This window comes from Protomyctophum parallelum (assembly GCF_964188405.1).
Source record: "Protomyctophum parallelum genome assembly, chromosome: 1".
NCBI lineage: Eukaryota > Metazoa > Chordata > Actinopteri > Myctophiformes > Myctophidae > Protomyctophum > Protomyctophum parallelum.
This window is the reverse complement of record NC_139697.1, coordinates 15,971,792-15,987,074: the sequence shown is the minus strand read 5'-3', so window position 1 is coordinate 15,987,074 and position 15,283 is coordinate 15,971,792. Positions and strand designations below refer to the sequence as shown.

Below are 15,283 nucleotides of genomic sequence, written 5' to 3'. Positions count from 1 at the left end.
GCCAGGGACCCCTCCATCTGAAAATGTTTAGTGCCAGGGACCCCTCCATCTGAAAATGTTTTGTGCAAGGGACCCCTCCATCTGAAAATGTTTTGTGCCAGGGACCCCTCCATCTGAAAATGTTTTGTGCCAGGGACCCCTCCATCTGAAAATGTTTAGTGCCAGGGACCCCTCCATCTGAAAATGTTTTGTGCAAGGGACCCCTCCATCTGAAAACGTTTAGTGCCAGGGACCCCACCATCTGAAAATGTTTTGTGCCAGGGACCCCTCCATCTGAAAACGTTTAGTGCCAGGGACCCCTCCATCTGAAAACGTTTAGTGCTAGGGACCCCCCCATCTGAAAACGTTTAGTGCTAGGGACCCCCCCATCTGAAAACGTTTAGTGCTAGGGACCCCCCCATTTGAAAACGTTTAGTGCTAGGGACCCCCCCATCTGAAAACGTTTAGTGCCAGGGACCCCCCCATCTGAAAACGTTTAGTGCCAGGGACCCCCCCATCTGAAAACGTTTAGTGCCAGGGACCGCCCCATCTGAAAACGTTTAGTGCCAGGGACCCCCCCCATCTGAAAACGTTTAGTGCCAGGGACCCCCATCTGAAAACGTTTAGTGCCCGAGAGGCATCCTAACCAGATGCCCGAACCACCTAAGCTGGCTCCTTTCCAGGCGAAGGAGCAGCAGTTCTACTCCGATGCTAATATTAACTACTTTAGCTGGGGACGCCCTGGCTAGAACAACTGGGTGGGGTCCCCGGAACCCCACCTAGATTATTACCTTACTTAGGCTGTTCAAAGTGGCCGATCTGTGCTGTGGGTCGTATAGAAGAGTTTGACACATTTTAAAGTAGTTTGAGTTTATCTCCTCAGGTCAGGATGAACACCCCTTCCTCCTCCCTCTCCCCCCAAACACCTCCACTGTCCCTGCGTGTATTACAGTCGCTGTCGTCGGGAGGAAAACTCGTATCTCCATATTCAAACTTTTTGGTGGCAACACCCTACGTCTACGACGTCAGCCTCTGTAGACATTTTTAAAGCACGGCTCAAGACCCACTTCTACACCCTTGCTTTCAATTGATCTTTTCTTTTTTTTGTGTTATTCATGTCCTCACTGTATTGCATTACTGCTCTTGTTTTTTAATGTTTATGCCTTGCTTTTAATGTTCATGTCATGAAAGGTGCTATACAAATAAAGTTTTATTATTTATTATTATCATACAGACAGCGTCACGAAAGTAGCAGATCTACAAGCTGGAAACGCGGTGCGAAGCGTCGTGTATCCAGCTTGCAGATCTAGCTGCTTTTGCCGTTTTTTTTAACTTGAATCCTGAAAAGCGACAGTTTTGGACACATGAGGTTTCCTCCCGAACAGAGACGATCATGTATGGCGGCTCTCTCTTAAACCTCGGGGCGATTGTCCTCGACACCAGGAGATAAAAATAGTATATATATAAGTATATATGTATGTATGCCCGGCCGGGGGTGTATCGGTTTACTCGCGTGAACTCACGTGAAGACCAAGAATAGTGGAGATTCCAAAACAATAGGAGGAATATTATACGCAAAGCCACCCACGCCTGAGGGTTTCTGTGAAGAGAGAACGAGAGAGAGAGAGGGGCCCCGGCCTCGAGCGTGCCACAAAACATAGCTATGTTTTGAGGTAACCTCTCCGGACAGAAGAATCTGTCAGCACCACTGCCTTAACTCATTTAGACCCGAGAACGATTCTAGAAAAGTCTTCTAAATCCTGACAGTTTTCTGAAAAACCCTATGTTTCTAAGTCAGTAGTTCTCAAACATGTTCATGTCAAGGACCACCAAAAATATATGTAATTGGCCGCCGAGCCCCATCTGAAGAAAACACTTGTTCCAGTGACCACCCAGAGGCAAAGATTTTAGTTAAAAAACGTTCGCTCTGAAAGAATATATTCAAAATATTTCCACCACGTTTTCACGTTTTTTTTAAAATTGCAGACTTACGAGCTCGTAGAGTGCCGCGCTATGAGCTTGTAGATCTGCTATTTTTCAATAGCTAATGCTTAAAACACCAAGAGTTAAACATGTACAGTAGTAAAGTAGTGTAAACATAGAGGGAGGCAGTTTAGAGACCAGGATTACTGCATGTTTTTTGTGAGGGTACCTAGTACCCTAGGGGCCAAGGGGAGAACATACAAACCCAGGGTATGGGCACTGATGACGTGGAGGAAAGAACACGCCCCTCCTCCTTGGGAGTGGTGCAACCACTCCAAGGAACAGAAATGTCCGTCCGTGTTAACCTATGTGACTATGTGACCATGTGTGTGACTATGAGTACCAGTAGGGGGCAAAAACAGAGAGAGAGAGAGAGATAGTGCTGCACTGTTGCCTGCTAATGAGAGAGAGGGGGGGGGGGGGGGGGGGGAGTTGTACCACTCCGTTCACACGGGTGTGATTTTTAAGCAATCCTTTGCTGTAAATTCTGAATGTCGCATGCAGGCCTATATCTCATAATCTTTATACGTACATGTATGCAGACAGTGGCCCATGGCCCAGGGGCCCATCAGGGGCCCATAATTTCTAGATCCACTTATGGGGGGTGGGGGGGCCCTTTTGCATGACGGTGGACCGGGGCCCCATCATTTCTAGATCTGCCTATTGGGGGTGGGGGGGGCCCTTTTGCATGACGCCCCCCCCCCATCAGGGGCCCATCATTTCTAGATCCGCCGATGGGTCGTGCGACGGAGCACAAATGAGGCTTCATACCCTTAGAGTATATATGAATAGAGAAGACACCCGAGTTCTCCTTCCATCCACTTGCATTAAGTTGCTCAAAAGCGCATGAGGCGATTTCACTCCTCCTTCCGTGTAGGAACAGAGTGCATTCTGGGATGGATTGGCCCCAAACACATGAACGCGCTGGTCGTTGACTATCATTGTGCCGTTTGTGCGCGTTCACGTATGAGACATTCGTTCACGTGTCATGGCCCCAAATACATGAACGTGCGCAATGATAGTCAACGGACCAGCGCTGGCTCGAGCTGCAATACCAAATTCGGCCACTATGTCCATTTCGCCTCAGGGTTTCCTCCGGGTGCCGTCTCTATTCACATATACTCTAAGTTCATACCGCAGCGTGGAGCATTGACACTGACTTCCTGTCGGGAGTGCTCCAGAGAGCCAATCAGAGAGCTGGATGTGACCTTCAGCAGTGCTCCAGAGAGCCAATCAGAGAGCTGGATGTGACCTTCAGCAGTGCTGCAAAGCATGTACTCAAGTACTGAACTTAAGTACAATTTATTGTACTTAAGTATTTCCAACTTTTACTTCTTCTCCACTACATCCCAGAGGCAAATATTGTACTTTTTTACTCTACTACGGTTATTACTTAGATACTTACTAGTTACTTAGTACATTTTGATTCTCATTACAAAACATACATTAGCCACTTCATTTCGGGCCATTTGAAAATAGCAAATCTCCAAGCTCACAACCTTCACAGCTCACTATAGCTGTGAGCTTGAAGATCAAAAGATTTGTATACATTTGAGATGGGACAGTCTGTAAAATGAGTACTTTTACTTCTTGCTCGATACATGAGTATTTTCTTATTTAATGAAGCAACGTTTCGGTCCCTCCGGACCTTCTTCACTCAAATGTTTGAATTCCGGAGTAATTCTACCTGTACCAGAGTAATTCTACTATTGTGGTATTGATACATTTCTCCACCAATGACCTTCAGCACACAGCAGAAGCCACACAGTGAGCAGCAGCATGAGTACAACTCAGTCAGTCCACTTCTGAATACTAAACCACTCTGCCACACATTGATCCTTCTCTCTCTCTCTCTCGCTCTATCGCTCTCTCGCTCTCGCTCTCTCGCTTTCGGTCTCGCTCTATCGCTCTCTCACTCTCAAGGTTCAAGGTTCAAGTTTATTTAGTGTCCCCGAAGGGCAAATTGGGTTGCAGCATAGACATTAGACAGTACATTAAACAATGAATGAAACAGTACAAACAAACAAACAGTTCACATACCGGATACCAGAGTACAGAGGTGCACACAACCATTAAAGTGCAGGCGTTTAAAGTGCTATGCGATAAGGTTGGGCGATATGCCAATTTTTTTCAACCGCCCATCGTCTGACAAATATTCGCCGATTAACGATGTATTCGTGTCATGAAAGTAAAGTGAGAACAGCTAACTGCAGGTCGCAAAAAAGCCAGATCTACAAGCTCTCAAGGCGCCGCGTCCTGCCTGTTTTTGCAGCTCCGTTCGCTAGGCGTTGAGAGCTTGTAGATCAGCTGCGCAGCCAGGGTAACTTGCTCCCTTGCCTCCCCGCACCGGTCAGTCGGAGGCTCGCTCGGAGCGGAGCAGCGGAGCCCACAAGCTGCTGATCTACAAGCTCTCAAGGCATCGCGTCCTGCCTTTTTTTGCAGTGCCGTTCGCTACGCGTTGAGAGCTTGTAGATCTGTCTATTGTTGCAGCGCTGGTGTCGGTGTTCGTTCACGTTGTCAATAAAAAGAACTTAGATTACAGGCGGATATGAAGTTCAATCAGTGGGTTGCAGCACCAGTAGGGGCTACACGCTAGCATAATGCTAAGCTAAGCGCTATTATGATCCCCGAGCCTATAGTATACACTAATACTAGTAGACAGTTTTTTATTCCCCCCCCCCCCCCCCCGACTTCACGGGTGAGGCATTGGGATTGTGATGAGACACGAGACAGCAGTGTGCATTCTGTTGTGACTGTATATTATTAAACTGCATGGGTCTGGACTCCGGAGCTTAAACAACATGTAGTCTACAGCCTTCCTCAGCTCCCAGCCTTTACTTTGGCTGGCGGCTGCCGTAAGTGCCGTGCCCCGGTGCCCGATGCTGCTGAGTGCGGGGACTGTGGGAGCATACATTATAACGGAGGAGGTGATTTCCACCCGGCCGCTGTTACTACTTTGCTGGGCCAAATTGATTCACATGTTGCTCACACTTTACAGGTTAATTGGGCTAAATCGTCCCGAGAAATCGCCTAATAAAAATATTCGGCGATTGGATTCGTATATTCGCGATTGACGATGTATTCGTATCGTCACCCAACCCTACTATGCGATAGGTCATAAAAGTGCGTGTGCATAGACATAGGCACGAGATAATACAGTAAAAAGTGAAAGTGCTCATCATAAGGTTATATCCTATAGATCTACCCACAGCAGCATATAGTGTGTGAATAGAGACCGGGACAAAGGAATGTTTGTGCCTGTTTTTTGTGGCACAGGGGGGCTCGCAAGCGAAGGCCGGATGGGAGAAGGATGTACTCTCCGTATAGTGGGTGAGCAGCATCAGATCGGATACACAGGGCTTTGTTAAAGGAGAATTCCGTACTAAAAGGCTTTCTTACCTTTCTTTGTAGTTGTTACGTCCCCACCAAAGAGGTCCAGGTGTTATTTTGTGCAAAAGCTCCTTATTGGCCATTTCCCCTACCATAAGCCCTAAATGAATTGCCTGTAAATTGAATGGGAATTGAATGGGGCTATGGGGTGTTGTGCTAATTTGCTTATTTCCATCGCTCAAAATTATAATTTCTTTGTATATATCCTCTCTTCATAATTTAAATAATATCCCAAGCGGCACACTTTACTACTTCTTTCGATGGAAATAAGCGAACTAGCATAACACCCCATAGCCCCATACAATTCCCATTCAATGCAATGCAATTCATTGAGGGCTTATGGTAGGGAAAATAGCCAATAAGGAGTTTTTGCACAAAAAAAACGCCTGGACCTCTTTGGTGGGGACGTAACAACTACAAAGAAAGGTAAGAAATATAAGAAAGCATTCTAGCATGGAATTCTCCTTTAAGTACCCGTTTCTTAAAGATCTGGTCTAGGCCGTTCATTTTAGCGACGGCAGTAAGGCGGCGGCGGCTGCTGCTGCTTTGCCTCTGAGTGGAGTTGGTCTGTGCTAGTGTGCTTCATTAAACCTCTGGGACACACCACCGGGGTCCATTCACTTCTAAACTGCCTTTCTGAGTGAGCGAGGCAGGCGGGTGAAGCTCTCTCTACCTGCCTTTCTGAGTGAGCGAGGCAGGCGGGTGAACCTCTCTCTACCTGCCTGCCACGGACGGACGGACGGACGGCTATCTGGCTGCCGGTGACTGACTGCCTGTTCCTAATCTTCTGGGAGTTCCGGTGGAGGAGTGGAGGGATATTAATAGTGGTGGCTGCAGAAAATAGAAAATAGACCAGCAATGTTGTAAGCAGCCCGCTCAGTGTCGTCTGAGGACAGTTCTAGAGCAGAGGGTTCTCAAAGTGCGGGTCCCCAAATTATTATTTTGGGGGGGGGGGGGGGGGGGGGGGGATTATTTTAACGGGTTGCCGGGTCCTGTGGGTCACCAGCAAAATGTGTTAATATACTGTAGCATCACAAATCATTTTTAACCGAACATATTTTATACTTACAAAGATAGCCAATCTACAAGATCACAGCCTTGTAATATTTCGTACTTCTCTTCTGGTTGATCCCTACCCGGCAAAACATCGTTTGAGAGGGGGGGCCCGCGGCCAAATACATATAATCAATGTGGGTGTCCTTGAGTTGAAAACGTTTGAGAAACACGACTGCTCTAAGAGAGAGAGAGAGCGAGAGCGAGAGAGCGAGAGCGAGAGCGAGAGAGAGAGAGAGGCATGTCCACTACTCCTATATGCACAACACGGTGGTGTAGGTTAATGGATTCAGAGGGAACGGTGCAGTGATTGTGTGAGTGCTAGACTGTGACAGTGCAGTACTAGACTCTGTAATGGAGTGGACTGTGACAGTGCAGTACTCAGCTCTGTAGTCTGTAATGAAATGGAGAGCACTGCAAGGCCCCGGCATCCTTTAATGTGACAACAACGCGAGACCTCCATTCTCCTGCATCACAGTCAGAGAGGACTGCATTGCCAAGTACTATAGATTTACCCATTAAGGCGTTTAGCTTTGGCCCTCTGTTTGCAAGGACACTCCAGCAGCCTACAGTACACTGCTACTGTATGTTACTATTAAACTTACATGAGACTTCTCTGCCTTACTAAAACCTCACAGATTCCGAGGGGGGATGAAAACATAGGCGCCCTATACCGGAAGAGGAGGGCTGAGGGCGGACCAACATCTCATGTTAAACCCATTCCATTGGGCGCTGGCGTGCCCACCAAAGGCCAAATTCATGTCAGACATGGACAGTTTCACCATACCAGAGGGTATGACCTCAGAATCACATGCTTCAGACATGGACAGTTTCACCATACCAGAGTGTATATGACCTCAGAATCACATGCTGCAGACATGGACAGTTTCACCATACCAGAGTGTATATGACCTCAGAATGACATGCTGCAGACATGGACAGTTTCACCATACCAGAGTGTATATGACCTCAGAATCACATGGTGCAGACATGGACAGTTTCACCATACCAGAGGGTATGACCTCAGAATCACATGCTGCAGACATGGACAGTTTCACCATACCAGAGTGTATATGACCTCAGAATCACATGGTTCAGACATGGACAGTTTCACCATACCAGAGTGTATGACCTCAGAATCACATGCTGCAGACATGGACAGCTTGATTCGTACCAGAGTGTACTGTATGAAATCATAATTCACTAAAAAAGTACCCTCACTAAAAACGCCGGGACAACGCTCCACACGTCCCAAACTCTTCTCCCTTCTGGCTCCAAAACTGTGGAATGCACTTCCCATTGCAGTCAGAACTGCAGCATCACTCCCAATCTTCCGCCGTAGTCTGAAAACCCACCTTTTCAGACTCCATCATGGACCGTAGCACTTACCCTACCCCCTTAGATAGCATTTCTGTAGACTTAGATAGCATTTGATACAGACTTATAGCATGTTATGTAGACAGCATGTCATAGTACATATGTATAGCCTAGTATAGTATATATGTATAGTTTAATTATATAGACATTCCACTGTTACATTCTTAGTTTACGCACGTTTCATGATAAATGCTTTTTATGTGATGTATTGCCATGCTTTGTTGTTCTTGCTTATTGTAAATCGCTCTGGATTAAGAGCGTCTGCTAAATGCTTAAATTGTAAAATCAGTCATAATTCCATCCTCGTGCACCCCTACACGGGGGTGCAGACAGACAGACGTTGGACAGTGTGATCCTACCAGAGTGGAGCGGGACATCCTGAAGCGACGCAGCATCTCCTTGTGGGCGAGGCCGAGGCGTCTGCCCCGCGCCTCCCGGCGCAGCACACTCTGCACCCGCGCAGACGCGCGCCTCTTGGGACGCAGTCGCACGCGGTGGTTGCCAGGCTGCAGCCACTGGCTGCAGTACCGACACACACAGTACTCACCTGGGAGAGGAGAGGAGAGGAGGCAGGGGAGGAGAGGGGAGGTGAGGAGGTTAGATGGAGAGGAGAGGAGGCAGGGGAGGTGAGGGGGTTAGATGGAGAGGAGAGGAGGAGATGGAGAGGAGAGGAGGCAGGGGAGGTGAGTAGGTTAGATGGAGAGGAGAGGAGGAGATGGAGAGGAGAGGGAGATGGAGAAGGAGAGAAGATCGGGGGAGGTGGAGATTATATTTTTGAAGTCTTTATTATTCTAGGTTTTCCACTAACCATTTAAGCCCTTAACAAAACGGGTCTTTCCGATTTTTCATACTCCATCCGGATTGGCTAAGATTGACTTCTAAAGTTTTCCCACTATAGGCGAAGGAATTTTCAAATCAGCCCATAATTTACCCATAACTGCTCCGTTCTGTGTAAAACGTTGCATGCACACTCCCTAGAGGCCAAGGAAAAAAAACATTGCCCTGCATTTTTCATCCTTCAGATTTATCGAAGTTTCACACAAAATCGGTACACATGATCTCAATAGTCATGTGATGGTAAATGGTAAATGGTGCATTTATATAGCGCATTTATCCAAGGTGCTTTACATAGATTGTGCATTACATTCACCCATTCACACACACATTCATACACCGAAGGCGGCGGAAGTCATGCAAGGCACCAACCAGCACATCGGGAGCAATTTGGGGTTCAGTGTCTTGCCCAAGGACACTTCGACATGTGGACAGGAGGAGCCGGGATTCGAACCGCCGACCCATGGATCATTGGACGACCTGCTCTACCTCTTGAGCCACAGTCGCCCCGTGATGGAGAGAGGAGCTTCCTGTGGTACCGTACCGTTGTGGTGCTGACCACACCTCCGCTTCGGCAGCTGGCACTTTCTGCAGTGAGAGGTGACACTCAGCTCTGTAAGGAACAAGACAGACAGGGTGGAGACGTTATACACTCAGCTCTGTGAGGAACAAGACAGACAGGGTGGAGACGTTATACACTCAGCTCTGTAAGGAACAAGACAGACAGGGTGGAGACGTTATACACTCAGCTCTGTAAGGAACAAGACAGACAGGGTGGAGACGTTATACACTCAGCTCTGTAAGGAACAAGACAGACAGGGTGGAGACGTTATACACTCAGCTCTGTAAGGAACAAGACAGACAGGGTGGAGACGTTATACACTCAGCTCTGTAAGAAACAAGACAGACAGGGTGGAGACGTTATACACTCAGCTCTGTGAGGAACAAGACAGACAGGGTGGAGACGTTATACACTCAGCTCTGTAAGGAACAAGACAGACAGGGTGGAGACGTTATACACTCAGCTCTGTAAGAAACAAGACAGACAGGGTGGAGACGTTATACTGTACACTCAGCTCTGTAAAGAACAAGACAGACAGGGTGGAGACGTTATACACTCAGCTCTGTGAGGAACAAGACAGACAGGGTGGAGACGTTATACACTCAGCTCTGTGAGGAACAAGACAGACAGGGTGGAGATGTTATACACTCAGCTCTGTAAGAAACAAGACAGACAGGGTGGAGACGTTATACACTCAGCTCTGTAAGGAACAAGACAGACAGGGTGGAGACGTTATACACTCAGCTCTGTGAGGAACAAGACAGACAGGGTGGAGACGTTATACACTCAGCTCTGTGAGGAACAAGACAGACAGGGTGGAGAAGTGAGAGAGAGAGAGAGAGTCACTTTATTTTTAAATTATTTTTTTCCCACGATTTTGCAACCCATTCTTTTTACCCAGTGTCAATTATCTAATGTAATCCTGGGCGCTACACTTCCTCTGACAACCTGGGGGGGGGGGGGGGGGGGGGGGGGAGTTTCCACGGCCGGATGTAGCGCGTGGAAGGAACGCGTTATTCCGACCAGTTCCTTTCCCCTCCATCAGGCGCCCCGGCTAGCCAGGGGGAGGCAGTTTAGAGACCAGGATTACTGCATGTTTTTGTGAGGGTATCTACCCTAGGGGACACAGGGAAAAACATGCAAACTCCACACAGAAAAGCCCTTTCGCCAACCCCGCCTCGGGTATGGAGGAGGGAACACGCCCACAGCGTCCCCAGCGGGAATCGAACCCAGGACCTTCTAGTTGTGAGGCGACAGCACTACAGACTGTGCCACCGTACCCCTAGACTCCTAGAGAGTCACTTTCTGCAGTGACATTTACACTCAGCTCTGTAAGGAACAAGACCAATGCCCAAGATAGAAATAGATTACCAATGAATCATTTTCTTAAATGATTGATTATCAATATTTATTATAATCTATCAAATCGATCATTTCAGTTACCCTTTGCACCCCATTTATCAACATTGTGTGGAAAAAGTGCTCCATCTTAGGACAAATTGATAAAACACTGAAACTCTCCTGCGTTGTTTATGTTTTTCAGTATCCGTGTCGATATGTGTAATAAAATGGGACCACAGTTGAAATAAGTTGATGGCTTTTATTATCCTCTATTGACTTTTTTTAACCCTCAAAGCAAGAAAATAAATCAAACTACAGTAAACAAAACAATAGAACAAAAGTGCACTTACCGTTTGCCTCCCGAGGTCTTTGCCTGGGAAATCAGAAAGAGAGAAAATCATGTTAGATTAATGTACAGTAAACCTTGATTCTAGGGATGGGATGATAATCGCATTATGGTTTATCGTCATAAAAAACTGTTCACAATAATAGTATCGCAGAGATTGTAATCCATCGCGAAATTGTCCTCCGTCAACACTAGAATGAATTTGCTTTTGTTGAGCTGAAAAGTCAGCATCACTTGTCTTAACCCATTTTGGGGCGGGAACCCCTTTGTGTTTTAAACATTAGCTATTGAAAAATAGCAGATCTACAAGCTCGTAGGTCTGCTATTTTTAAAACATCGTGAAAATGTGGCACATATTTGGAATATATTTTTTTTCAGAACAAACGTTTTTAACTCAAATCCTTGCTTCTGGGCGGTCCCTGGAACAACATATTTGTAGATGGGGTTCAGCGGCCTCTTACATACATTCTTTGGGTTCCTTGACATGAAATATTGAGCACCACTGATACAGAAACATGAGGTATTTCAGAAAACTGTCAACCCAACCTGGGTTAAAGCCTCTATACTCGATAAAAACAGACCTGTAAAGAAAGAGTGCATTTGGTACGGTCTCATTTCATTCGACACAAATCAATTCGCCATAAATAGCAGATCTACAAGCGCACACAACAGTGCAACGCGTTGTCAGAGAATTTTCAATAAAGAGCGTCTTTCTTGTACCTGTGGTGTACTGTGCACCAGGGCTCCATCCACTATCTACTAACGTTTCTTTAGCCCAGCACCCAGCCTGTCAATGTGCGTATTCTACGTCCGCTCCAATGTGCCTATAGACCATACCTCACACATACAGTATCTCCACACGCCAGGGCAACTGGGTTTACAATGAAAAACATGAATGAATGAATATAAACAAATAAGCGGTGACAACAAAAAATGTTTGCTCTGAAAGAATATATATTAAAAGAAATTGTGCCACATTTTCACGATTTTTCAAAGCAGATCTACAATATTGTAGATCTATTTTTCCATAGCTAAAGCACAACATAATGCTTAATGGTGCAGGCAGGCAGGTGTCTGAGGCTCTGACAGAATGAATTCAGCCTCTGTACGCCGTGTGATTGCTCTGCTGTAATATACACAGCACTTTAACAGTCAGCGGAGCTATGAAACAAAAAAAAAAAAAACGCACAAACTTGCAATAAACAATAAATTCTTCATTGTAGGACGGCGAGGAGAGCATTCTGAAAAGACACTGTGATGATGTGTGTGTCGCACAGCTGTGGGAACAATATATCGTCTGTGTCGGGGGGACCTGATATGTCCAAAACTGTTATTGTCAGTATTGTTCAGCAGCAAAAGCACACACACACACACACACACACACACACACACACAAAAGCTGGCCTTTTAAACAAATTGCCCCACTGCCAACATGGAGAAATGCTTTTGCTATTCAAACGTATTTTATTATGCTCATTTTTATATATTTTGCTATAACATTGTTGGTCTCCTCCTCTCCTATTTTCTTTTCCTACGCTGTGCCTCGGTTGTTTTTAAATGTACCTTGTGAATACAATTGACTTGACAACACATTTCAACGGCAAATATTGTACTATCCAATGAATCCACAACATTTCTAAGAAGGGAAAACAAGTACATTATGAATTATGAACCACTTAAGTTAAAATTTGTCAGAGCAACGTTTCACTTCTAGATGAGTAAATATATGACTTGTCTTTGGACTTTGACTCAAGTACTACGGTACTGGTGTTGAGTACTTTGGTCCAAAATAAATTCATGCCTAAACTTTTTATGCATTTTTACTTTTTTGTACTATTTTATACTAAAATAGTGAAACTATTACATTGACACGTTGTGAACTGGTGAGCTATTAATGTATTCTTACGCTTGAAAAAAATGCCTAAAAGGTTTTGGCATAAGAGGTACGGTGGCATACGAGATAGGATTTGGGAAACAATCCACACACTGAGGCTCGTTAAAATTAGCCACCATTAGCGGCTAAAAGTCAAGCCGGGTCGATACGCGGTATCTGCTGTCAGCCGGCACGTGTGGCCTGAGGAGAAGAAGATGTGTGTGTGTGTGTGTGTGTGTGTGTGTGTGTGTGTGTGTGTGTGTGTGTGTGTGCACTCTGATCTGGAGCTGACCTGGGCAACAGCTGCTGTATGGTGACAGCAGTTCTCTTGACACCGCACCCACCCTCCACCCTGTCTTTATTCAGCCTGTCTGCGTGTGCGTGTGCGTGTGTGTGTAAGAAGGTACGTAGCTTTTTTGCCACTCTATTCACTGTCTTCTGAGTATTATGATGATGATGACACGCGCATACCCTCTATAATAACCTTGGTGTGCAGTTAGTCGTGTTCAGACGGAGTCAGAGGAATGTGTGTGTTGCGTGCGTGCATGTGTTGTTGCGTGTGTGTGTGTGTGTGTGTGTGTGCGCGAGCGTGTGTTGGATAGGATGTTGGGGGGCAGCCAGGGTGTGAAGGGGGGGGGGGGGGTCTAGACCCCGATGCCCCGCAGTCTCACTCATCGTCATGCACTGGTGATCTCCACCAATGTAGTTAAGTAGTATATTATAATCACTGGCCTGGATTAGGCTCGCATTACAGAGACTGAGCCGTGTCACATACTGGAAGGACGGAAGAGGGCTTAGCAGGGGAGATACGACGTTACGGTATGTGTGGAGTATGGATGGCTAGCTGGGCAGCTATGCTATGACACTTATGACAGTAAGGTGTACAACTGTACACAGTGGATGACTACTGCCTTAGGAATCTGGAGGCCCGTTTCAAGACCAAATATGAGGCCCCCCATATATGACCTAATTAACCCTTGCCCTGCCAGTCCCAATTTTTTTGTTTGGGTAACAAATTGGCATATTTTTAATTCATCGTTTTAACATACAAGAAAGATCTGGTGGATTGAAGAGATGTTTTTTTTCCATTCATTCATTGCAAATGTATTCTCTCGATTCGCCACCAGATGGCGGGAAAGCATCATTATGCTGATTTTGGCTAAAATAGACGGATCTTCCTAAGTCACTTCCGGTTGAACGATCAACAACATCCTGTACTATTTTGACCCTAGTCAATAGCTTGGCTGGTCCGGATTGCTAAGCTAATGCTATATTTTTCATAACCAAGTCAAATTATCCTCAAATCAACCCCAAAAGATCGCAAAATATCACATTTTTTACAGCGACGCACATAGAGACGGCGCGCATGCACGATAGCGCACGATCACGCGGATTTCGGCCGTTTTTTGGTAAATTACATCCAACATTAGTGATATTAGCGAAAAAAATAATAATTTTTGCTCTTTTGACCCCGCGATAACTGATATTGATTGTCATTCCGTTTTTTCCGTTAACGGGAGGTTTAGATTTTTCGATTAATTCCGTTTTTTCCGTGAATTGTAGGCCAAGGTTTAACTGTTGATACAACCATATAGAGGGTATGCGCCGCGTGACATCATCAAACCAGGAAGTTATGCAGGAATGCACTACTGAGTGGCTAAAAACTACTTTCTGGCCGCCTTGACAGCCCATACATCCAAACAGAAAAGGCATATCTAATTGCATTAAACGACATTAAACAATGTTAAGCTCACTTTACCTGTCACTTTGCCACTCTATTTGCCATTCACTTTATGCATGCGCATACCCTCTATTGATACAAATAGTTGTGTCTGTTCAATATCGCGAGCAGCCATTATACTCTCGACAATTACGTAGCGACGACACCTCTCCTCATCCTGTCGTCCCGTCACAATAAAGTGTCACACCTTTACCTTCCAATGCCGCACATTTTACCCAGTTTAACAAGAAATAAGTGTAACATAACATTTTGGGAGAGAGTTAAGGCAGCGATTGAGCAAGAGAGAGAGAGAGAGGGCAAGAAGGAGGATTGACCGACGCCTGACGGTCAGTCGGAGCTCAGAGTCCCCCCTGACGGTGTAGGCCCGTTTCAATTGAAACTGGTGAAACATAGGCAAGGCCTCCCATGGAGCCATGCTCCAAATGGTACAAATGGTAAATGGTGCATGTATATAGCACCTTTATCCAAGGCGCTTTACATAGATTGTGCATTACATTCACCCATTCACACACACATTCATACACCGATGGCGGCGGAAGCCATGCAAGGCACCAACCAGCACATCGGGAGCAATTTGGGGTTCAGTGTCTTGCCCAAGGACACTTCGACATGTAGACAGGCGGAGCCTGGATTCGAACCACCGACCCATGGATCATTTGACGACCTGCTCTACCTCTTGAACCACACACAGTGGAGGAGGAATCGGAGGCATATCGGAATCGGTTTCGTCACATTTGGAAACGTTTTCGGGAACAGTTTTCCAGAACCGTATTCCACACTGTCAGACTTGCAAGCTTGTAGATT

At 46.1% G+C, this 15,283-nt stretch overlaps 1 protein-coding gene across 1 annotated transcript in view; it reads right to left on the bottom strand.

Moving 5' to 3' along the window:
• The window catches only part of LOC310860329 (uncharacterized protein), a gene marked incomplete at its 3' end in the record, with an annotated part of 38,574 nt that overhangs the window by 10,828 nt on the left and 12,463 nt on the right, over positions 1-15,283 (bottom strand). The window contains exons 2-4 of the mRNA XM_083767187.1: positions 10,870-10,892; positions 9,161-9,229; positions 8,142-8,329 (exon numbers count right to left, since the gene is read on the bottom strand). Coding sequence (XP_083623313.1) covers positions 8,142-8,329; positions 9,161-9,229; positions 10,870-10,892 — 280 coding nt within the window. The remainder of the gene's footprint in view (positions 1-8,141; positions 8,330-9,160; positions 9,230-10,869; positions 10,893-15,283) is intronic.